Raw genomic sequence first — 21,403 nt, 5'->3', positions numbered from 1 at the left:
CTTCGGAACGACGCGCCTGTGCGTTATTACCGTTTGTATACGTACAGTATGTGAACATAAAGCTGGATACACGCGTCCGAGCTTGGCCAGCCCCTTGCCCCAGCCGCCGCAGTTGCGCACGGACACAGACTCAATCACTGGTGTATCTAGGTTTATGTTCACATACTGTACTAATTGTGCACAGCTGGAAGTTGTTACTAGTCGCACGGAAAGCGGCGACTTGCGCAAGCGCCTTAAGCTCCTCCAACCCCAAGCAAAGGCTTACGAGAAAGTTAAGTGCCGGGGCCAAATAGCAATAATACCAACGCCTCGCTCCGCAGTCAGGACTATTAAGCACTGGCATGTGCCGCAGACATGACGACGTTGCGTGAAATATGAAACCAGGAAGAATTGCTTGGGCTTGGGCTGAACCTTTGTTGGCTTGGCTGTGGGCTTGGAGGCTTGAGCTGAATCCAGTCATTATAAGTCACGGTAACAGAGACCGCTTGCATTCGAAGGACGTGCAGCCATTATTGTTATGAAAACTTGAACATCTCGTCCATCGGGACTCGGGAGTGCCCACGAAGACTCGGTGCATCATTTGTATGGATAATCATTAATATAAAATCAGGCTGGCCTCTAGCGCATCCGCTCTCCGCCCGCCGTAATCTATCTATGTATATAGAGTGGCGTGCCTTGCATTTAATCTCGACCGCCCCGCTTTCCCGTATCGTTCACCCTCTCGGGTGCGATGCCCAGTCTCCATCCATCCGGCTTTCTTGCTCTGTGCCTTCAGGCAAGCAACGAGAAGACGGCCATGTCGGACGTCGTTGTGGCGATGTGTAGGCGCGGCCGTAGTTCTAAAGCGGCCAAAAGCACAATGCGCTTTTTCAGCAGGTTGGCTCCCAGTCCTGCTGCTGCGAGACAGGGCTACTCCTCCATCGCTCCCGCCGCCGTCGCCCTTCGGCTTTGTGAGCGCAAAAACTACCCGATCCTTGTCCACGAACGCTCACAGCTTCTTCCACCTTTGCGGGTACTTCTTCGCCCCCAAGCACTACGACCAGGAATACTTCAAGTTCGGGCCGCTCGCCTGCATTCTCGAACCGTTTTGCGCGAACAGCAACCCGGGATTCGGACAACAGGAATCCCCTCGCGTGAACAGCAACCTGACGAGAACAAAACCATCACCCTCCCATCGTCCGGCAAGGTCGTCTCCTACGCTACATGCGGGGCGCCCCTCGCCTGCGCCTCCAGAGCCGCTGTCTATTTGCACGGATTCCCAGGAAACCGCCTCGAATCTCTCCTTTTACATTCGACTGCTCTCGCGCACAATGTCCACATACTTGCTCCCGATCGTCCCGGCTTTGGCCGAACGCCGTACGAATCCAACCGCACTGTAGCTTCGTACCCAAATGATCATCTGCTGCCCTTCATGGATGCTGTTGGGATCGACAAATTTTCCATCGTTGCCTTCTCGGGTGGGGGACCGTACGCAGCAGCCTGTTTGGCTTTCGCACCTGCGTCATTGCGCGTGCTTTCAACTGTTGTCGTATCTGGCGCGACGCCGCTGGCCGCATCGGCGGATGGGTTTAAGAATGCGAGGATGAGCAACCGGTTGTTGTTTTGGTTTGGAAGGAACATGTCAGTGCCTTGGTTGGAAAAGACGCTAGCGGTTTTGGATCCTCCCCCATCCGCCGACTTTATGCAATACACACCTGATCAGCCGAAGATGAAGGCCTACCTATCGCAGCTGGCTCCCGCCGATCGCACGTTCACGCTTGCCAACTTCGACTTGATGAAGCGCATCCGTGTGGAGGCGTACGCCCTCAATCCCATACAAACCCTAACCGCTGTCGCCGAGGTCTGTCGTCGTCTTGATTGCTTTTGGCCTCCTTCGCATCATTCCATAGCCACTCACGCGTGACACACACACACACATCCTCTTTCCAGGACCTGAAAGCATACAGCCAACCCCTTGACCTGAACCTGACTGCTGCTCGCAACCTGCACGTCTTTCACGGCGACAACGACGTCAACATCCCGTTTTCGCAGACAGCGTATTGGAAGGACAACGTGCCCCACGTCACCGTCACCCCGTGTTCGGGCGACGCGCACTGGTCAGTACTGGGCACGCGAAAGGAGGAGATCATTCGTGCAGCGCTGGCAAATCGAGATGAGTCGGGGTTATAGTAAAGATTTCGGAATTGTTGCGCCATTGTGAACTACTATAAGACTTACGGCAGGAGCCCGAAGTGCCCATTGTCGGCCAACGTCCTGCCCCGAGCACATAAACTTCAACATGCTGTGTATGTACAGTAGGTAGACCCGCAGGTCCAGAAAAAGTCTTCGTGGTCCATGGCAGTGCCAGCAAGGGCATGCACGGCACTGGTTCGCAAATGCCGACTGGCGACGCCGGGACCTGCAAAGGTTGATTGCTGAGCTTCTCCCAACCTGATGTGCCGTGTGTGTGCAGTTGGCGGGGTTCCCTTGGTTCTGTACTATGTGCCGAGACTGTTTGAAAGAACAACACAGGACGGCCCCAAGCCTCCCAAGAGCCGTGGACCGCTGATGAAATACATCCCTCAGTCACAACAGTCAAAATGTATTTGTGCACGTGACCTGTGACTGCTGCCCGCAGAATGGCCTTCGTCGGACTCTAGAGTCCCGCGTCAGCGCTTCCCAAGTTGACTTCGACTTGAGTCTCGCTAACCTCGGGGGACTCGAATCGAGGGTTGGCGCGTAGCAGACTTGATGAAGGATGGGCAAGTACACCGACATTCATTGATACCTGAAACGCTATGCTGAGACTTTGTACCTCCTATAGATCCACGCTCAAGCCTGAAATCTCCTTGAGGGCACTCGTCACGAACATGGTAAGTACACTGTGGGCCAAGTACGAAGCCAAGGGGGGTAACAGATAGAGTTGCGCACCAGGCTTGGCAGTTTCCGTTTTGCTCCGCGCAAAACAATGAGCTGTGCAGCCTGGGGACATACAGCCGGAGTGTCCTTTTTGCAAAGAAGCAGCCTGGGGGATGGATACCTTTCCCACCGTTCCAGTAATTGAGGCCGTAGTCTTGTCACTAGGCTGTTGGGGCAAACGGGCTGTATTCTACCTGCACTATTCTTTGGTAACAAAACGCAGCGAATTCTGCATCTAGGGGGTGCACTCGTTTGTCACACAAATCGAGAACCCAGGCGATGCAGAGGGAGGGAGATCACAGATATATCGATCTGGCGCCAACCTCCAGAAGTGGGGTTGGAAACATCATTCTTGTGGTCTTTACGTTTGCGAGAAAACTGTTCTTTGACGTACGATGTCAGGAGAATGAATGCTAATCGCTTTCTCTCTTCTATATTCCTGTTTCTGTTCCATCCCGCAACCCTTGCTTTTCATGTTGGCAAAAAACATCGATGAGGTGCCCTGATCCTTCTCGCTCCCGTTTGAACGCCTGCAATCTGCCAAACCTAGTCGCCGAAAGACGAAAGACGCGATGTGCAGTCGGCTTCTATGAAGCTCAATTATTTCATCGCTTTGTAACGTGAGAGCGTGGTTGCCAGCAAGATTGTCGGCGCCGCTACATAGTTGGTCCATGTAGACCTGTGACCTCTACAACAATCTAAATGTAATAGTCCTGACCTCTCAGCGGTCCACAAATAACAACGTCTGACAACATTGCCTACTGATAGAGTGAGAGTCACATACACCAGACCATTCACAGCTGACCGTTCATACCAGACCGTTCGCTATATAATTGCCTCCAAGGTCCGTACAGTCATTTGTCCGATATGTCCCTCAATGCATGTCCAAGCTCAGTCCGCTGTACTTATCTGCGCTTTGCTGGAGTGGGCATCACAGCAGGTTCCGTTTGGCGGGGAAATGACCGCTTACGCCGCACCCGCCTTCCCGTTCGGGCTTTGGCCTCTTGGACAATGTTGCTCAGCCGGCTTTGCATATCGACAATGCGTGACTGGAACAAACAAATTGTTGGAAGTCAGTTGTAAGTCACCCAAGATGAAGCTTGACAGCGCTACCAACCTTGATGTCCAGAAAAAAACATTCAATAATTTCCGTGACTGTGCTCAATCCTTCTAGCGTCGTGGGAATGGCCTGCTCCCACGTCTTATCCACCAGATAGAGCCCATCATCGGTCCGGTACATCCGGTAGCTCATAATGACGCTCCCTAATGGACAGCCAGTTAGTATAATCGCGCTTGCGACCAGGCAAACAATCATGACGACGCACCGTTCACCATCATCCCGTACGATTCACAGACCCCCAGTCTTTCTTCAGTGACACCTGTTCCTTTCAGGTATCCTCGCAAGAAGAAGAGTGAGAGCTGCATAGCTGCTAACGTGATTAGAAGGGTGTAGTTTACGAGTGCATGTTGGGAGCTCACCTTTGAATAGCTTGCATTGGTCATCCATGGCCTTCCCGTCGTCTCGCTTCATGGGACCACCCAAAACCTCAACGAAGAAGACGTGGTACCATTTGTTGTCCAGTTGCACATTGAGCACCCATTATGCAACCACGCGCCCGTCCTTCTCCGTTCTGAATTGTGATGGTACTGCTGCAATTGTTCCCTTCGTTGCAAATTTTCAGTCTCCCCACTAGATGGGACGATGGAAAGTTGAGCGAATCCGATCCAAAAATTGAGGAGTTTGAGAAACTGACCAAATGTACTGCAATGCGGGCTTCGATTCCTCCTCAAACATCTTTTCCAGTAACCCATCAAGCAACTGAGCACGGTAAATGTGTTCAGAAGTTCCTGCATTGGTGAGAGTATTTTTGCTGATGCTTCGGAACCTGCAGGTGTGCAGCCTGGTGAGAAAAGTAAAGTGAATGCATGGCATGATAACTTACATTGCCGTCCACACATACTGCACGTAGCAGCAGATCTCATTCACTTCCGCTGCAGCCGTCTGGCTGAAAACCACTTGGGCACCTGGAGAAAAAGCATCAGTCTTTTCACACTGCAACACTTTGTGGAGCGCATTCTAATTGACCTCTGCCATCCACTGCGGGCAGCAGGTTTGTTTTCAGCACTTCACGGAATTGCAGGTCGTTGGACCGGGCAAGGAAGAGGTGCCAGTAGGAGTCAGAGAGGGGCTCCCCTTTCTCCTTCCAAAGTGCCAACAACGAGGTGGTCGACTTTGTTGGGAGGCTCTCTTGTGAGCTGCTTGAATCCGTCTCTGGGTGGTAGAGGAGATCACGCTGCATGGACTAGAGCTGAGCTATTCCGCCCCCAATGTGTGCGATTCAAACATACATTACCTCTTCAAACTGAGTCTGGAGGACGTGCCATGCGGCGTCGTCAAAGCATAACCGGATTGGGTCTGCCTGGTTAGCCGTGCCCACATACACAATCTTGTACGAAGCGAGATTGGTTGGGTCTTTGTCTGAATGCAGGGAATTCAGGCTTGCAGCTAAACCATGAGCCTGCGGACAACGTTAGTTGCCGCCAATCACACCTTCATAATCAACACGCAACAAACCTCGCCATCTAGCCGTCGTTTGTATGCGCTACAGCCGGCGTCAGATGGAACATTCGAACCTGGGGGAGCTAATAAGACTTAAGCTTGCATCATCGGTGCGCGCGTTTGTCAGTGCGCTATACCTGTGCAAATGCGGCCTTCCCGTTCTCGCGTCTGGATGTCAAAGTCATGGGCATCAAAGGGCACTGCAACGCCTGACGGATGGAGTTAAGCGTCGTACTGAATACAAGTCCATTCACAGTCGTGCCCACAATACCTCTCTGGACGCGATCCCACTGTGGGTCCCCGACTAGCTCATCCTCCTCGTTTGCCTCATCAGGAGCGCGGGGATTGACAAGATCGTCGTCGGACGTTTCGCCCATCTCCACTCCATCATTGCCGCCGCTGCCCTCAGGTTCCTGTTGCAATGCTCCTTGCACTCGACTCGTAGATTGGATGTACTACGCCCGGCGGCGACTTTCCTTTAGCCTTTTTGAAGCTCTGCCGATACGCTGCCTATACTTGGTTCCTCACATTTGTAGCGTCCATTCCAACGACCATTTGTGCAATGTCCGAGGCATATCTGTTCCACCACAATCGGTTCACCGGGTCTTTCCCTACTGTCTGCATAGAATATAACAGGATTATTTGAGTCTAAAAACGAGCACGCTGGCGGGATGCATTTGGTATTACCTTCAATTTGTTCTGGACTCTTTTCACCGCCTTCAAGGCTGCCTCAGCAGAAATATGTTCCGCCAGCAGTCTCAAATCCCTTGCCAATGCGTCATGCGCCCTGGCGCGGTCGTTGCGGACGTCCGGATAGTTTGTAACCACCCATTGGTCGAACCCATTCACTCCCGTGATTGCCCACTGTTGGTGCGGCGTGGAGCTCCAGTAGCCTACATTTCTTTCTTGAGCACAACTGCTCAACGAGGCATTGGTCTTCGGACCGCCGTGTCGTCCCCTTACTGACCTTTCGCCCAAAGCTTCCTTTCCAGATATGGTGTCAATTTAATTCCCTTCATGACTTGGGGGGAGCTACAAGCTGCTAAGTTAGGTACGAAGGGTCCTTAGAGCATGTTCAGTGGTGACCATCATCGTCAAAAAAGAACCACGCTCGTGGGTTAGCACACGTTCTCTGTGATCGACGCGCTTGTTCGGACGGTCGGACACGCCTGTCGCCTCACTTGAAAGCTTTCGTTGTTTTTGGCCCAAACCCCATTGGACGCATTCCAGTTTATAGTCCTTCAGCCCAGTTCAGGATCCGCCGCGGGCTTTGGTATGATGCACTGCAGCAATGGGGCGTAAATCATGTAGAGGAGCCCTGCAACAGCGACCCACGCTCCGTTCCACAAAATGCTCCAACCCATGTCGAAGCGGGCGCCGAGGATGTTCATAATGGCCATTGCACAGCAAAAGCCGACTTGGTAGAATCCCAAAGCAGCAGCCGTCGCCGCCCCGGGAATATATACGCTGGACAGCGCTAGATTGACCGCCGTGTGTAACGTGGTGTCTAGATGTCCAAGCACCTCGGCGACGAGCAGATAGGGCGCAATAACTTCTCCTATCTGTGAACGCAATGATTTTTGTCCCCGGAACAGAGAAATCAAAAAGGAGTACCCGATGAGGCCCGTCGCCAAGAAGGAGCAGACCAAGATATTTAGCAGACAGGAGAATGGATCCTCACCCATGCCTACTAAGAAACGTGGCATGCATTCTAGGCGCTACGTCGCCTGGCCATGTTTAAGTGTTTGAGACAACAAGGACAGCGCCCGCCTTCCCTCGAGCCTGGTAATCGCAGTGCAGTCTTGCGAAGAAGCCCACGCGGCGCCCCACCTAAAGGCGATCCATCGACCCAGAGGGACAATCTTCGGCATCTGAACCAGCCAGGCAGCCAGGGCGGCTCTTCCTCTGTTCGTTCGGCTAGCTCACTCCAAGCACGGTGCCCTAGCCGTCCGCACCGGTCCACCTGTCCAAGTATGTTTCCGTCGCTTAAGGTTGTAAGTATTGTAACAATGAGGCTTCAGAAGGTAAGTGCCTACGTAGAGCAGGCGAATGAAGGGGTCCTAGTCCCAGTGGCCTTCAACCGCCGTTGGATGCGTAACCGCTTCTTTCTTGCATGGCAGCAGAGACCGTGACGAAAAATGAGGCATCTGAGAGTGTACCAAGCGGAAGCCTGCCTGTTAAGCACACCAAGCGACAATCCCCTCTAACAGTTAGGACGACCCATTTAGCGTTCTTTGCCGCCCTAGGCTTCCTGGGAGGTCAGGCTCCGAGCATCATGTTGCTCAATGTGAGCAAACCGGTTCCCTTAACGCTTTGTTCATTGTGAAGCTGGGCCACGGCACGGGCATCATATTCGGTGCCACCCTTTACATAACAGATACTTTCGGACTGTTGGATTTGCAAACAGAAATGTGTTGTGCTGGACGGCGCAACGGGGTTGGTTTAAGTTAGCGGTAGCTGGCAAAGGAATGTAGATAGAGAACAGAACCCTATGTAGGGGAGACGAAGCCCTATATTGTATGAAGTTATACAGTCTTGTCTTAAGACAGAAAGGAGGCCGCTGTAGTAGTGCGCTTCGAACTGCGCATGAAATCGGCAATATTTCAACGTCAATTACACGCCCAGAATTCCCGACGAACAAATGAACTCACTTTTATATCACAACGTTAAATACCGTCAAAACTTTCAGTAATAAATCGACATACTCGTGTTTCCGACACTCCGACGATCACCTAACACACCTGCCTTTACCGAAACCTCGCTTCACAACGACGTTTTGTCCTCGGATACGACTGACATGCAAAGAATGTAGGTGTAGGCAAAGATCTCACACATGAAAGCGCCCCCGACTCGACTCTCAACCAACCGGAAGCTCTCACAATGCCCGAAACGCTGAAGAAATCAACTGCGAAACAAGAAAAGCAATTTCCGGTGGCCGTATACGCCGAACGTTGAAGAAAAACCAGAGAAAAGATTGGCAATAAGACTCTATCAGCGTAGAAATTGCGAATGGAAAAAGGAAACACAACGTAGACCGCTGCAGGAAAAGAGAAAAAGCCCTCGACGTAGCTGAATCCTCTAGAGAGAATTAGTAGAGAGTTTTGACTTCGATAAAATCCTGTAGCCTAGAAAAATGTGTATAAAAACCCGACTGTTTTGCCTAGACTTTTGTATGATACGCAGGTTTAAGAACAAGGACTCCATTCAAAGCACCTGGATATTTAGGTGACAAGACGACGCTCTAACGAGAGCTATCCTCTTGTGCTATTGAGACCGAAGGCAGCTTATTTTCCCCGACACGCCCCCCCCCCCCCTCGATTCGACAGACCCTCGCTTCTGTCGGCCACCCCCACATTTACTGGCGATTCTACCAGCCTTTCCCCCATTCTTCAATGTGTCCACAAAATGGCCAGCGATAAACATTTCACTTACTGAAACGCTCGTTGGTAGATAGAGACTCCAGATCCGGGCTCACAATGGCATCACCGCTTGGACCCCTCAATTGACAAGTCCCTTCGCATTTTCCACAACCCCAGGGTAGTAAGTTATGTTATGTACAATTCATGATTGAAAAAAGAAGTGCGTAGGCCAAAGACATATCGCACGCCGTTCAAACAGTCAAGTCAGATGTATGAGGAGGGAAAAGAGGGAAAGAAAAAGGAAAAATCTACATTTCATCGTCCAGATGCGTTGTGAGCCCCCCAAGTCTATGCGTCTTCCAAAGTGATATGGAAGCCGAAAGCAAGACAGGGAGTGGCGAGGGAGGAGGAGTAATCTACAAAGGCTATACACGAGTGCCGGGGGTTTTATGTACAAAGAGAAGGAGAGAGGGGTGCGAAATCCGCAATCGGAATCGTCAAATAAAACAGGCAAACAAAATATACACTTTCCGCCGCATCTTGAATTTCTCAGTTATGTGTGTGATGTGTGTTGTGTGTTCTCATAAGGGGGGTTCGTTTCACGCCTTGCCCAATAACGGCGAGTTAGGCGGTCTCTGCAGCGCTGCGATCCCCATAACAATCCCACTCAAGAACAAGAACGTCGCTGGCGGGACAGTCGTGAACTGGATCGCAAACACAGGAACGTGGATGAAGCAGTACAGAGCTTTCGCCCAGGCGGGTGCGGAGGTGCGGAATTCGAGCCAGGGTAGCAGGACGCCCGTGGCGAGGGCGAGGATGCCGGGGATGGAGAAGGGGGTGTTGTAGAAGGATTTGGGGATGAACGGGGGGGTGATGAAGGGCGTGCGGTAGCCGAAGCCGGGGATGAAGCACAGGATGCCACCATCTATGCAAACTGTTGGGAGGGAGAAAAAAACATTGTGAGTAATGGTGTTTGCAGGATCTCGATGGACAGGGGACTTTTTCGACTTGCATAACTCAAAACTCACCAGCTGCAGTCGTCATCAAAACCCACCGAGCCCACACGGTCACCCACGATTCCCATTTCTTCGTCGCTGCCATCGTTACGTTGTTGTTGTTGAGTTTGAAGGATCGTTTAAAAAGACTGTGCACCGCTCAGTGAGGTTTTCGTAAATGCGTTCCCAAAAAGAAGTTGCAGGCTGAGCTCTTCCGTCCGTTATCGTATCGTGACAGCAGTTGCTGAGCGCCTTCGTCTGCGTAATATGTGGTTCTGCGGCGTGGGAATATCGGAAAAACAACTCCGCCTGTTGCGTGGCGTGGTGCTGTGCTGTAAAAGTGTTGAGCGAAAGCGAAATGGCGGGTTGGGGAATGGCGACACACAGCCAGACAAACAAAAGCAAGGAGCTGGGGTCTGGGGTCTGGGGGGGGGACTCTGTGGGAATGGAGGCACACGAGGGCTGTGTGGGAGTCTGGGCGGAATATGAACGCCAGAGGGAAGTCTCCGTGCTGGACGTTTCTTCTATGGGGCAATAGCTGTTACAGCAGCTAATAAAAAACAAGGGGGAGAAGAAACGCGCGCGCGTATCTCAAACCGCCCGAGAGGCGGAAGGCGGAGGTGACGAGAGCACAGAAGCCAGCATTCCATGACAGACGCGCCGCACTGCATGCTTCCCTATGGCCCACATCGCCACCACCGGCAACCCCGTCTCAACCATGGACGGAAGGAAGCTTTCCCAAGATCCAAAACGACAGTCCAAAACAGCAATGTGCCTCCCTGGTAAATGCATGTCCTTTTTTTTGATATATGGCTTTCCATATATACTGTATATATACCGCTCTCAAACACCGTCTTCAACCACACCCAGCCATCGTCGAGCAAAAACCTCAGACGCGTTTTGGAAATGTTCTGAAACGAAGGGGTCGGTCGACATGCATTTCGCCCCCGTTTCCTCGCGACGTGTTTCAGAACATCAAAAAGTCTATTTATCGCTCACGTGATATATTTATTTCGTGATGTCATTGCATTTCGCGCTGTCGTTTTTAGCTTTGATTATAGTTGCCGTGACAGCACGTACAGAAGAACCTCCACATATGTCGATAGATCAAGAAAACACATCCTTTGAGAAAATCAGGGTTAAGCAGCACGAGACTGTATTGGACATGAATAAGACCTCCATATCTGAATCTACGTTGAGTGAGTGAATTCAGCCATCGCCGAAGGCTTCTGCTATCACCAAACCCCGACGTAAGACCTCGATCTTCCATATCCAGATCTAGGTTGCTAGGTTGAGTGCTCGCAAGCCATCATCGGAAGACATTCATTGCCTATCCGCAAACCCCGTCGATTTCGTCTGAGTCTCACTTCAGCCATCCAAAACTTTGTGGGCGGTATCTCAAGAACTCGCCGACTTGCAGAGGGTACGTTCCTCCCATATCGGCGACATCTGGATTTGCCCACGCAATCTCCTCGTGATGAAAAACCTCATAGTCCTCCGACTGGCGAGCGTGATTACTTTTCTGCCAGCGTCGTTCCATTTATCCGCAGGGTTAGAGATGCCATATCATTAGCTCCAGATGCTTGGCTTGTAAACCCATTGATCCTCCCTGATGAAGTATTGTGCACTCGAAACAACGGCAAGGCGGGGTTGGAAGGAAACAAGCACTCACTCGTCTGTTTGGCAGCCGGCGACAGACCTCCCGGCATAGGATGGCGGTCGTATGGTCGTACGGTCATAAGTATGCCGTTTACGTCGCCCCGAGTCATTCAGGTGAGCATCCACTCAATGGACTTTCGAGTAAACTGCAAATAAGCGACCCTTACGTCCAAAGGCTTCCCAGTGATGTCGCCGCTTGGAATGCTAATGAGTTGTGAACGGCGACCTGACAGTTGCGAGCCGCAAAGCTGGTATCCGCATGCAAATTCATGCCATACGCTCCCACGAAATGTTCCATGTGCTCCCGAACCCATCTCCCGACGCTTTCCTTCTTATCTCGAATGGGCCGATCGTTGTTTCAGGCCGCGAGCTCCCGACCGGCGAAAAGTCCCGAACATAGAATCCGCGGGCCTCCATATTCTGGTATGCGTCGATCCTTGCGTCGATCCTTTCTCTTCGCCATCCCTCCATTTGTGTGGGCGCGGGAGTCTTCGGAATGCGCTTGTGTATCACTACTATGCGGGCGAGGTATGGCGCATGTTTGTTCATTATTGACGCTCAATCGCTTGGTGAGGGCCTCAGGAGTCGGGCAAGACCAGATGTAAGAGACTGGGCATTCGATAATCACCAACTATTTTACGATATAAGCGGGTCTCACAGTCAACGAAGGGAATGGTTGCAGCTCCGTGACACTCTTCGAGAGTACTTCCACCCTCCCGCGCCTCCCTCTCTTGCTGGCCTATGCCGTCGTCCGTAAGGCTTCACGTCGCCAAAGATGTACGGCCCTTTGGCAGATAGTACCATTGCCACCGGGTATGAGGTTGACATGTCTGGTCATTGGACTGTCTAGCATAACGGATGCCGAGGTCTCCCAGTGCCACCCGGGACATCTCCCGGTGTTGAACAGGCGGAGAAAACATCCCGTACGGTTTGCAGAGAACGTAGTGACGCCAGGCCGGGGCGACTGGGAACCGGCGGTCATACTAGTCGTCGTGAGCCGTCGGACGGAGCGACGAAAAACTGTTTCGCGATTGGACGCCCTTGCCTTTTTCCCAACGGCAATCCCCTGACCAGTGAATCCGTGGTTTTTCAGATTCATTAGAGGCTGCCCAGGGGAGGGGTGAATGGAAGCGTTCTCCCGCGTCTGAACTGCCCCAACGTGGGACCAACGTGGGACACAGTGCAGATTCAGATCTTCAATCAACTCTGCTCAGCATCCAACCCGTTGAGGGAAAGGACTTGTATCAGCTGTCCAACGGAACCGCCGCTGCCCCTACTCACGGCGGGATCCAGGGAGCCCCCCTCTTGTCGCTCGATTGTTTCCGTTTCGAGACCGATTTTCTCCATCTCCTTCGCCGCCCACAGAAAAGCACATCCCGTTCCCCAATCCCCTGAGAAGTCGCGTAAGGCTGGAGTCACCAGTACGTAGCGGCTGGAGATGGTAACGTTTGGCACAGGTTCTTCGATTTTTAGCTGCCTTTGGCGACAGTTTCTTTTCCCAGCTCCTTCGAATCACAGAACCGCACGCCGACTGGAACCCAGACTGGAACCACCTCAATTGAGCATCGCTCTGCTAAGCTAATTAAGTCTGTCACGTGTACGATTTAAAACTAATTCTGGGTGGCGGTGCAAGACGGGGCATGGCGCGTTAACCATGATGTCATGGAGTGACTCTTGGGCCTTGGCTTCCCGTTTTTTTGACCGCGGAACCCAGCAGATTGACATCAGTGACATGGCGAACGTCACACTAACCTCATCTTTTCCCTCGCTCCCAGGGACCCCCCCTGGGCGACGTGTTGGTGCCAAGGAGACAGACAGGGCCACGAAACATGGAATGTTCTACGAACTCATATAAACGCACAACAGGTCCAAGCCTCTGTCGTCACGTCACATCAGCTCCTGGCCCTTACTCCGCCAATACGCGTTATTGGGCTTTGCCTTCCGGCGGGGCTCTGGTGGGAACATGATTCTTTCCTTCTGAATGGGGGTGGCGAATGATGTCCCCACTCACCTCCTTGTGGCATTGGCGTTGTGGGGTTTGCCATGCGATCTGTGCGTCATTGGGGTCACATTGCGTCCCCTTGGAGTCCCTTCGACACGGACTTGAGGAGACTGACATCCCTTCCCGCCGTGTATAAAAGGGAACAGCAGGCGTCCGGAATCCCTCTTCTCCAAACCACATCGCACAATTTGCAACTACAAACGAAACACAACAACCCAACCCATTTTCCTCAACCAAACCCCAAAACCACATCAACCAAAGATGACCCACCACACCCACTCCACCGTCGAAGGCGCCGGCGCTGCCCGTGTCCCTACCACCGCGACCGCCCACACCGTCACCACCGGCGACAAGATTCTTGGTTCCGTTGAGCGTCTGGCTGGACACATGCTTCCCGGCACGGACCTCGGTCACCAGCTCAAGGCCGACGGCGCGAGGCTGAAAGGCAACGAGGCCAAGGCGCAGAAGGCCGAGTCGCACATGGACCACCACACTCACAGCAGCGTAACTACTGGTAGCTACATTGCCGGAGAGTTCGAGGTAGGCAACTCATTCTTTTCCTTGTTCCTTCGCGAGTCCGATTTTAATCATCCCATTCCCCTTCCCAATTCAACAGCGCGGTGCAGGACACGCCCTGCCTTTCACCCAAGCCGGCCACAAGCTGAAGGCCGAAGGTGCGATCGACAAGGGTGACAACCGCACCGCCCAGAAGGCGGAAGCGCACATCAAGCCCCACGTCGTGTAAACATACCCCACGTCGTCTCGCTCGTATATATATATCCCCCAACTCCTACATTTTTGGCATGGCCTCCCCGTAGCTCTCTCTGGTCCTTCAAATCAGTTTTGATTTTTTTCCCCCCTTCACCGTACATGCCTGTGACTCTCATCATAGTCTCTTCGTTGAAGGGTCCTTGAAAATATATCAACGATGTGCTTGTGCAAGGAATCTGTTCCGCTGCTTTTTGTTTTGCATCGCCAAATGATTTGGTAAACGTCCCTGAACAGGCTGATGATTCTGATAAAAAAAAGAACTACGCTCAAGCAGCGTTCGGCGCGAAGCCGTCTCCTTGAGCGCCCAAGTGATAGATCTTACGCAATTCGGCTTCGTTCCTTCCAATAACACGTGTGTCTCTCAATTATGGAACAGGAGACTGGATCGTCGTTCAGTACAATCCAATACGTTTGTCCTGTTCGCCAAAAGCATACACCACAGTTTCCGCTCTCATTTATTGAACACACCCCACCTGCAGGAAAGGAGGTCGTTTTGAACTTCCCTCGCAGGGCTTCATCGGTCGTTGCCACTGCAGATCCCTTTCGTTGACGGGAAACCCGTCAATAATCTGCTTCGAGTAAGACTGCACGTGACCTCTCCATAGCTCACGTGACCTACGAATCTTTCTTCCCGCATCCTCCCTTCGCATAAACTTCCCAGCCCTTCGCAATCCTCTTTTTCTCCCTCTCTCGGTTCACATTCTCGGAAATCTCCCCACTTTTCCCGGACTAACCCCCACCGACAACTCAAAATGGGTCGTATGCACGCTCCCGGAAAGGGTATCGCCTCTTCGGCTCTCCCCTACCGTCGCTCCCCCCCGTCGTGGTTGAAGACCAACCCCGAGGAGGTCATTGAGCACATTGGCAAGTTCGCCAAGAAGGGTTTGACCCCGTCCCAGATTGGTGTTATCTTGAGGTGAGTTGGGGGTTACTGTGATGGGAGATTGTTGCGGAGTGAGGAGGAGAGAGGAAGGCAGATCCGAAAGAGACAGATTTGAAGTTTTCCGAAGCTGAAGTGCAGAATACTAAACCTCTTCACTCTCCAGGGACCAGCACGGTATCGCCCAGGTCCGCAACGTGACCGGTAACAAGATCCTCCGTATCTTGAAGTCCAACGGTCTCGCCCCCGAGATCCCCGAGGACCTTTACCACTTGATCAAGAAGGCCGTTGCTATCCGCAAGCACTTGGAGCGTAACCGCAAGGACGCCGACGCCAAGTTCCGTCTCATTCTTGTCGAGTCCCGTGTCCACCGTCTTGCTCGTTACTACAAGAAGTCTGGTCAGCTCGCGCCTAACTGGAAGTAGTAAGTATCTGCTGTCTTGGAGATGGTGTCTTCGGTTTGGGGGAAGGTGAACCCGCTGGGTAGTCGAAAAAGCTGCTGCCATTCCTACGCAGCGGTGTTCGGGTGAGGTCGTCCGCATGTTTTCGTCACATCGGCGGTGTGTCCTGGTGGCCACTTATGTCGTGACGTCTACATGCGACGCCCATCCAACGGGTTTGGGACATTATTCGGGTCCCGACGGTGGCTAGCCCACTGTCGGATCAACTCGGTAATCGTCGTCGTTCAAAATCACTGACAAAACGTCTGCCCGTTTTTTCCCTTCTTCCACCCCCTCACAGCGAGTCCGCCACTGCTTCCACCCTTGTTGCTTAAGTTGCTCAAGCGTGCCTTTTCGCCTGCTCGGATCCCGCTGTACACTGGGAGTTCAATTCAAGTGCGCAGGGATCGTTGGGAGGGTTTTTCTGTTGTATTTGTACCTTTGTGCAGAATGAGTCTACCCTGTCGTTTGGTTGATCTGAGCGTGGGGATGAACGAGATGTTTGAAAACAAATACACATTTTGACATGAAACCGAAGTATTGGTTGTGCTGTGTACCCTGTTCGCTTTTCTGCTTTGCTGTGTTGTGTGTGTTGTGTCGTCGTTTGCAACTTGGTTGCGTAGAGCGTGACAGGCTAGGCTTAGACAACGGAGGGAGCCTGCGTGGTCTAGATATCTAGTCAGCGACAACGCAGATGGATTCCACGGGGCAGGTCCCTTATTGGTCTTCATGGTATGCGATATGTGTTCCGACTGCGTTTCCTCCAACGCCGAGTACTTATGTTCTGCTCAATGTGCCCCCAACACTCCCGCAGTCGGTGCACGCCCATAAAGTCGTCTTGCAGTTGCTAAGCCTCCGCAATAAAGTGCAACGCCAGCCTTGTAAACGCTGCAAATCTTCCACGGAATGCAGCACGGAATGGCGGAATCGGCCAAAAACGCGATCATCTCTCGCGTCCCCTTTCCGAGCTTCCCTGGCTTTTGAGTTTGTTTTCGACGCAAGGCCCTTTTTTTCTCGGCCGCCCGCACAGGGAGAAATTACCCATCTTGCTAATATAACAGAGCAACGTTTTGTTCACCGAGCGGCGGCTTCCCTCACGTTAAAGACGAACGTAGATTCCCTCCTGTGGAAACGACGCTTCCCTGCACCCGCCTGCCTCCGTTCCCCGTTGAAAGCCGGAGTGCATCCCACAGTAGTTCAAAAGCCCGGCAACCATCGTAAAGCTCTCGCAAATGGCTTGCTAAAGGACAGTCGAGCACATAGAACGAGAGGACACTACTTCATAGAGACGCGGGAAAGGGAAGACGTGGAAGCGATCATCGAGACGCCGGGGTCGGAGTTACTTGTCATTGTGGCTTGAACGAAAACGAACGAGACGAAACGTTCTCCCACGAGGGTCCAAACACTACGGAAGTTCGAAATGACAGGTGGAGGAGCGAAGAAGCAGCTGAGCCCTGCCGCGGACCTACTGTTTGGTTCGGTACGTTCCATGTCAATGTATTCTGAGGGCCCCAAGCATGGGCTCGCCTGTTTGCCGCGGAGTCCACAAAATGCTCACACCCCTGACCTCTAGGCAGCAGGCTCAGTTGGAATGCTGTTCCAATTTCCTTTTGACACGGTCAAGGTACGGTTGCAATCACAACCGCACGGCACCAAACTTTTCAAAGGCCCACTGGATTGCGCTGTGAAAGGTATCAAGGAAGGAGGACTGGGAAATCTTTACAAGGTGCGGAGAGAACGAAAAACATGGAGTAGTGGTATCCCTGGACAACGAAGAGGATCACTAAATAATGGTTGGCTATACCGAATAGGGCCTGTCGGCGCCTCTCGTGGGAGCGATGATCGAGAACTCGACGCTTTTCCTCGCGTTCAACCATATTCAAGGCATGATACGGCAGTACTCTGATACACCTGATGATATGCCATTGACGATGAAGCAACTGGCTTTCTCGGGATTCATGTCAGGAGCGGTCGTATCTTTCATTCTGACACCAGGTGCGTTAACCGTACGTTATAGGATTCGCCAATGGCCCGTTAGACTGACCCAATGTGTTCTTTGCACAGTTGAACTTGTCAAGTGTCAACTCCAGGTTCAAGATGTCCTATTCACACACCAGGGAGCCGTCCCGATACATCCGCACCTCTCTTCCTCAATACTACCGCCCTCATCACCCGCATCTCAGCAACGGCCGATCACAACAGCAGCAGCCGTCTCCGCGATACCCGTATACGCATACACATCACAGTCGCATCCGCAATCGCCAACACGATCGCAACGTCGCGGTCCCATGGGTGTCATCCTGAACACGCTGAGAACTCACGGCCTCCGCGGCTTCTACCACGGCCATGTCGGCACCTTCCTCCGAGAAGCCGGCGGTGGTGCCGCCTGGTTCGGCACCTACGAATTCGTTGTCCGTCAGTTCCTCATCCGCGCCGAGCGAGCACGCCTCGCGCATTCCTCTACCGCCGCATCGCCTACCACCACTTCCCTCCCAGCACTAAAGAAGGAAGACCTCCCAACATCGCAGATCATGATCGCCGGCGCCATCGCCGGCATGTCATACAACGGCATCCTGTTCCCGGCGGATTGCGTGAAGAGCCGGCAGCAGACCATGGAAGGAGGATCGTCGTTCCTGCAGGTTGCGAAGAAGCTGTACAGGGCGGAGGGATACCACGGCTTTTATCGCGGGTTTGGCATCACGGTTGCCAGGAGCGCGCCGACCAGTGCTATGATTTTCGCTACATATGTGAGTACTTCTATTTGAACTCAGAGAAAATGGTACATGCACTTGCGCAATTGGATACTTACCCTGCCGTTGCTCTAGGAACTCCTGGCTCGACATGCTGCCTTTTGAGTAGTTTAGTAAACTTGCGTCGGCCGCGCAATTGGAATACCTGGTTGCGGATAGGGAGCACCTGGTCCACTAGGTCATTGTATGCTATCGGTGCACCCCCAACAACCACGCACCTCCGGGAGGGCCTGGTATCGAAAAGTTATCGGCTCCCACCGACGCCTGAATCGTCGGTCCCTTCAGCACTTACGGCACATCTCCCGCCACCCGCCAACCTCGTAATCACGATCCCACACAGAAACATCCGCCTTCCCTCGCGTCATCATGCGAGACGAGGACACCTAGACCCTGGATACCATTTTTGGATAATAACCCTGCCCGACATACCGCCCGAAAACAACCATACTGATGCCCACCATGCTACTGAATCCTGCTTCTTCATTAGAATCGTGCCTTACAATCATCGTATTTATCATTTTTCGCTGCTTCTTTCATCATAATCTATATTGCACTACACACCCGTGTTCAAGTTTTCTGATGCAAAAGGAGCGTCAAGTGGTTTTGTTGTACTGCACCGCTCCATGAGTTCCCGGCAGCGTCCCCGGACCCGGGACCGGATCTCGGAGGTGACGTTGGTACCCGGCTCGCGGATCATTCGGACCCACTGGCGCGGTGCCAGTGGGTCGGAGATGACGATGACTGGACCTGATCCCTGTGTTGCTATCCATTGGATCAAGGTGTTCCTCATTGCACGCTCACGTTTTCAGGCAGCGACATCCGTGGTGAACGCACGTTCGTAGCGCGTTCCTGAGCCCACGCACGGCCCTACAAGGATGTTGCTCCGACATCGTCCAACGCCGAGCGGGCACCTACGGTGATTTGTGTGCTTTGCCGCTACTGAATCATTCATCGCCCCGGCCTTTCTCGTGCACCGACTTACCTTGTACAGTACTACGTGGTCCCAAGTTATCGGGCTGACCATCACCATCCGTCGTGGGATCGGTCTCCAGTGTTGCGAGCAGAGGACTCACCACGAGCCGGCGGCAATTTCCCTTGTCTCGCCGATGGCACATGGCATCCCAAAGTATAAAAGGGCGCAAGCGTCGGCATCACCCTCTCACAAACCATTTCATTTAAACCAAGTCCCAACGCTCTCCTCAAGTTCACATCGCTTCGCCAAACCATGCTTACCACCACCATCCTCTCTGTCATCGCTTTCGCCGGCGCTGCCCTCGCTGCCCCTGCGTGGGGTCCTCCGGGCACCGTCCCGCACAACTCGATTAACCCTGTGCCGGACACATTGGGCGGCAACGGGGTGACCATTCGCAAGTTTCAACCCCTTCTTCACATCGCACACGGTTGCCAGCCTTACCCCGCTGTCAATAACAACAACCAAGTCAGGTAAGGCCTTGTTATTAGACGGAGAGGAAGGCCAGCAATGCCCTAAAACATTCTTTATTCCAGTGGCGGTCTCAAAGACACCGGCAATCACGCCGCCGGCTGCCGCGACACCAGCAAAGGCCAAACCTACACACGCTCCGCATGGTACAACGGCCGCTTCGGCATCATGTACGCGTGGTACATGCCCAAAGACCAGCCGGCGGACGGCAACTGGCCCAGCGGGCACCGTCACGACTGGGAGACGACCGTTGTCTGGCTTAACGCCAACAGCGAGAATGCCCGCATCATCGGCGGCGCTACGTCTGGTCACGGCAAATTCAAGAAGACTGCGACCCCGAAAGCGCGAGGCTCGAACGTCAAGGTCGAGTACTACACGAACCTGGGATTGGACCATGAGCTGCAGTTCACCGACACGACGGGCCGTAGTTACTGGTTGTATGACTGGGATGCCATGCCCGAGATTGTGAAGAGCGCTCTCAACCAAGCGAACTTTGGAAAAGCCAATTGCCCGTTCAACGACAACAACTTCAGGAACACTTTGGCGAAGGCTTTCTAAAGGGCAACGCCTTCCCGCTGATGTCCTCCCATAACTGTCACATGAGAGATTGAATCATAGAGTAGATTCACTGTATATAGAGAATGACCGCGTACCATTTACGCTAGATCGTACGCTTGCATAGGCAACCCGGGCGCGGGCGCTTCTGCTTGTTTCACTAGAAACCATCTGTAATATATCTTTGAACGTTAACGCCTCGGCTTTGGAGAGTGAGTTCATGAACGCCAATCTTCCTCGAGGGACGCGCTGTCGAATATTCGAGTTTCCGGCAACGGCTTTTGGATTCTTTGTCCCTAGTGACCTTCGCGGCCGCACCGGTGGCAAGGCCCACGAGGTCAGTCTGCTCGTCATCTCGCCCAGAAGAAATACGTGTGGAAGAAGGAAACACCCGTCCCGCGGCGTAGGGTAGGGACAACGCCCACCGCTTAGGGAATACGCCGCCTCCTCCACTTTTACCATCTAGACTTCCCGCGATGATGTGCGAAGCCTGCTAGAAGCCTGTCCGCTCCCAGCACCGGTTCTACGAAAGGGTGGCCAAAGAACCCCGGTCTAGGCAAGAAAGACTTAACAGCCAAATTCCCGTGTTTTTGAGTTTGGGACAAGTTCCAACCGAGTATTCCGCTTAACTGCAGGCGGCTTGCTGGAGTCCCATTGCTCCAATTGATAGATAGCAATGTGCGACATGGTGAAGAGCACAGAGAGCGCTAAACGCCAGGGGTCCGTTACACCTCCCTCGTTGAATGAACGCTCGGGTATGTGGACAAGCGCGGGTGGCATTCGAAGCGTCTACGCCGGCTGGGGGGCGAGCAAAGCTCGTGAGTTTGAAGGAGCGGGGACGAGTCGGCGGCATCCTGTCAAAAGCGGAAATCCTATGTGTGTTGTCAAACTTGAAGTGACCTTTATTGGAACAGCCGCGCACAAGCCGGCGTACGTTTCTTCCCACATTTGCTCTTATGCCGCTGTCCGTCGTCAAGAGAGGCTGCCATGGGAATCCGTCCTGTGAGGAAAGAGGGAATAGGGACGCTTCGCTGGCCGGGGTGATCAAGAACGTCGTCTTCCGCTGCCGGCCTGCATAAAGCAATTTTAGGAG

General features: G+C 52.9%; 8 protein-coding genes across 8 annotated transcripts; 4 read left to right on the top strand and 4 right to left on the bottom strand.

Annotated features, from left to right (window-relative positions):
* Positions 1-573: 573 nt before the first annotated feature.
* On the top strand, positions 574-2,504 carry EV422DRAFT_536929 (Alpha/Beta hydrolase protein). The gene is made up of 2 exons (XM_053070872.1): positions 574-1,840; positions 1,930-2,504. Exons 1-2 carry the CDS (start codon positions 731-733, stop codon positions 2,167-2,169), a joined length of 1,350 nt encoding a protein of 449 aa, XP_052923756.1. The 5' UTR covers positions 574-730; the 3' UTR covers positions 2,170-2,504.
* A 1,183-nt stretch (positions 2,505-3,687) lies between these two features.
* Positions 3,688-4,677, bottom strand: EV422DRAFT_165852 (uncharacterized protein). Its single transcript, XM_053065042.1, has 4 exons — positions 4,653-4,677; positions 4,224-4,588; positions 4,016-4,161; positions 3,688-3,947 (listed from the first exon to the last, which is right to left on the bottom strand). The coding sequence occupies exons 2-4, from the start codon at positions 4,399-4,401 to the stop codon at positions 3,804-3,806; spliced, it is 468 nt and encodes a 155-aa protein (XP_052923755.1). The 5' UTR covers positions 4,402-4,588; positions 4,653-4,677; the 3' UTR covers positions 3,688-3,803.
* Positions 4,678-4,941: 264 nt separating this feature from the next.
* EV422DRAFT_165734 (uncharacterized protein) lies at positions 4,942-6,542 on the bottom strand. The gene is made up of 8 exons (XM_053065041.1): positions 6,426-6,542; positions 6,146-6,351; positions 5,987-6,076; positions 5,730-5,913; positions 5,596-5,667; positions 5,474-5,541; positions 5,253-5,404; positions 4,942-5,192 (listed from the first exon to the last, which is right to left on the bottom strand). The coding sequence occupies exons 1-7, from the start codon at positions 6,475-6,477 to the stop codon at positions 5,393-5,395; spliced, it is 684 nt and encodes a 227-aa protein (XP_052923754.1). The 5' UTR covers positions 6,478-6,542; the 3' UTR covers positions 4,942-5,192; positions 5,253-5,392.
* A 2,874-nt stretch (positions 6,543-9,416) lies between these two features.
* On the bottom strand, positions 9,417-9,918 carry EV422DRAFT_569468 (uncharacterized protein; the record flags this gene model as incomplete). Its single annotated transcript, XM_053072768.1, has 2 exons — positions 9,417-9,751; positions 9,846-9,918. The coding sequence occupies 2 exons, from the start codon at positions 9,916-9,918 to the stop codon at positions 9,417-9,419; spliced, it is 408 nt and encodes a 135-aa protein (XP_052923753.1).
* Positions 9,919-11,738: 1,820 nt separating this feature from the next.
* Positions 11,739-13,205, bottom strand: EV422DRAFT_507963 (uncharacterized protein; the record flags this gene model as incomplete). The annotated part of the gene is made up of 5 exons (XM_053068697.1): positions 11,739-11,983; positions 12,130-12,210; positions 12,273-12,620; positions 12,753-13,041; positions 13,125-13,205. 5 exons carry the CDS (start codon positions 13,203-13,205, stop codon positions 11,739-11,741), a joined length of 1,044 nt encoding a protein of 347 aa, XP_052923752.1.
* A 1,714-nt stretch (positions 13,206-14,919) lies between these two features.
* On the top strand, positions 14,920-16,144 carry EV422DRAFT_536870 (ribosomal S13/S15 N-terminal domain-containing protein). The gene is made up of 3 exons (XM_053070871.1): positions 14,920-15,160; positions 15,291-15,548; positions 15,866-16,144. Exons 1-3 carry the CDS (start codon positions 14,997-14,999, stop codon positions 15,897-15,899), a joined length of 456 nt encoding a protein of 151 aa, XP_052923751.1. The 5' UTR covers positions 14,920-14,996; the 3' UTR covers positions 15,900-16,144.
* A 416-nt stretch (positions 16,145-16,560) lies between these two features.
* On the top strand, positions 16,561-18,878 carry EV422DRAFT_536866 (mitochondrial carrier). The gene is made up of 5 exons (XM_053070870.1): positions 16,561-17,044; positions 17,138-17,290; positions 17,376-17,559; positions 17,629-18,311; positions 18,390-18,878. The coding sequence occupies exons 1-5, from the start codon at positions 16,985-16,987 to the stop codon at positions 18,417-18,419; spliced, it is 1,110 nt and encodes a 369-aa protein (XP_052923750.1). The 5' UTR covers positions 16,561-16,984; the 3' UTR covers positions 18,420-18,878.
* A 444-nt stretch (positions 18,879-19,322) lies between these two features.
* Positions 19,323-20,340, top strand: EV422DRAFT_165570 (necrosis and ethylene-inducing protein and ethylene inducing peptide). The gene is made up of 2 exons (XM_053065039.1): positions 19,323-19,757; positions 19,821-20,340. Exons 1-2 carry the CDS (start codon positions 19,540-19,542, stop codon positions 20,311-20,313), a joined length of 711 nt encoding a protein of 236 aa, XP_052923749.1. The 5' UTR covers positions 19,323-19,539; the 3' UTR covers positions 20,314-20,340.
* The last annotated feature ends 1,063 nt before the right edge of the window (positions 20,341-21,403 follow it).

Source organism: Fimicolochytrium jonesii (assembly GCF_025526975.1).
Source record: "Fimicolochytrium jonesii strain JEL569 chromosome Unknown EV422scaffold_20, whole genome shotgun sequence".
Classification (NCBI taxonomy): Eukaryota; Fungi; Chytridiomycota; class Chytridiomycetes; order Spizellomycetales; family Powellomycetaceae; genus Fimicolochytrium; species Fimicolochytrium jonesii.
Note: the sequence above shows the minus strand (reverse complement) of the source record. Positions and strands in the feature narration are given on the sequence as shown.

Excerpts from the sequence above, each read along its gene's own strand:
- EV422DRAFT_165852 (XM_053065042.1), bottom strand. The coding sequence starts at position 4,401 with ATGACCAATGCAAGCTATTCAAAGGTGAGCTCCCAACATGCACTCGTA. Across the intron at positions 4,162-4,223 it reads GTACGGGATGATGGTGAACG|GGAGCGTCATTATGAGCTAC; the intron begins GTGCGTCGTCAT and ends GCTGTCCATTAG. Across the intron at positions 3,948-4,015 it reads GTTTTTTTCTGGACATCAAG|TCACGCATTGTCGATATGCA; the intron begins GTTGGTAGCGCT and ends TGTTTGTTCCAG.
- EV422DRAFT_536870 (XM_053070871.1), top strand. The coding sequence starts at position 14,997 with ATGGGTCGTATGCACGCTCCCGGAAAGGGTATCGCCTCTTCGGCTCTC. Across the intron at positions 15,161-15,290 it reads CAGATTGGTGTTATCTTGAG|GGACCAGCACGGTATCGCCC; the intron begins GTGAGTTGGGGG and ends TTCACTCTCCAG. Across the intron at positions 15,549-15,865 it reads CTCGCGCCTAACTGGAAGTA|CGAGTCCGCCACTGCTTCCA; the intron begins GTAAGTATCTGC and ends ACCCCCTCACAG.
- EV422DRAFT_536866 (XM_053070870.1), top strand. The coding sequence starts at position 16,985 with ATGACAGGTGGAGGAGCGAAGAAGCAGCTGAGCCCTGCCGCGGACCTA. Across the intron at positions 17,045-17,137 it reads CGGACCTACTGTTTGGTTCG|GCAGCAGGCTCAGTTGGAAT; the intron begins GTACGTTCCATG and ends CCTGACCTCTAG. Across the intron at positions 17,291-17,375 it reads GACTGGGAAATCTTTACAAG|GGCCTGTCGGCGCCTCTCGT; the intron begins GTGCGGAGAGAA and ends TATACCGAATAG.
- EV422DRAFT_536929 (XM_053070872.1), top strand. The coding sequence starts at position 731 with ATGCCCAGTCTCCATCCATCCGGCTTTCTTGCTCTGTGCCTTCAGGCA. Across the intron at positions 1,841-1,929 it reads CCCTAACCGCTGTCGCCGAG|GACCTGAAAGCATACAGCCA; the intron begins GTCTGTCGTCGT and ends TCCTCTTTCCAG.
- EV422DRAFT_165570 (XM_053065039.1), top strand. The coding sequence starts at position 19,540 with ATGCTTACCACCACCATCCTCTCTGTCATCGCTTTCGCCGGCGCTGCC. Across the intron at positions 19,758-19,820 it reads AATAACAACAACCAAGTCAG|TGGCGGTCTCAAAGACACCG; the intron begins GTAAGGCCTTGT and ends TCTTTATTCCAG.
- EV422DRAFT_165734 (XM_053065041.1), bottom strand. The coding sequence starts at position 6,477 with ATGAAGGGAATTAAATTGACACCATATCTGGAAAGGAAGCTTTGGGCG. Across the intron at positions 6,077-6,145 it reads GAGTCCAGAACAAATTGAAG|ACAGTAGGGAAAGACCCGGT; the intron begins GTAATACCAAAT and ends TATTCTATGCAG. Across the intron at positions 5,668-5,729 it reads GTGGGATCGCGTCCAGAGAG|GCGTTGCAGTGCCCTTTGAT; the intron begins GTATTGTGGGCA and ends TCCATCCGTCAG.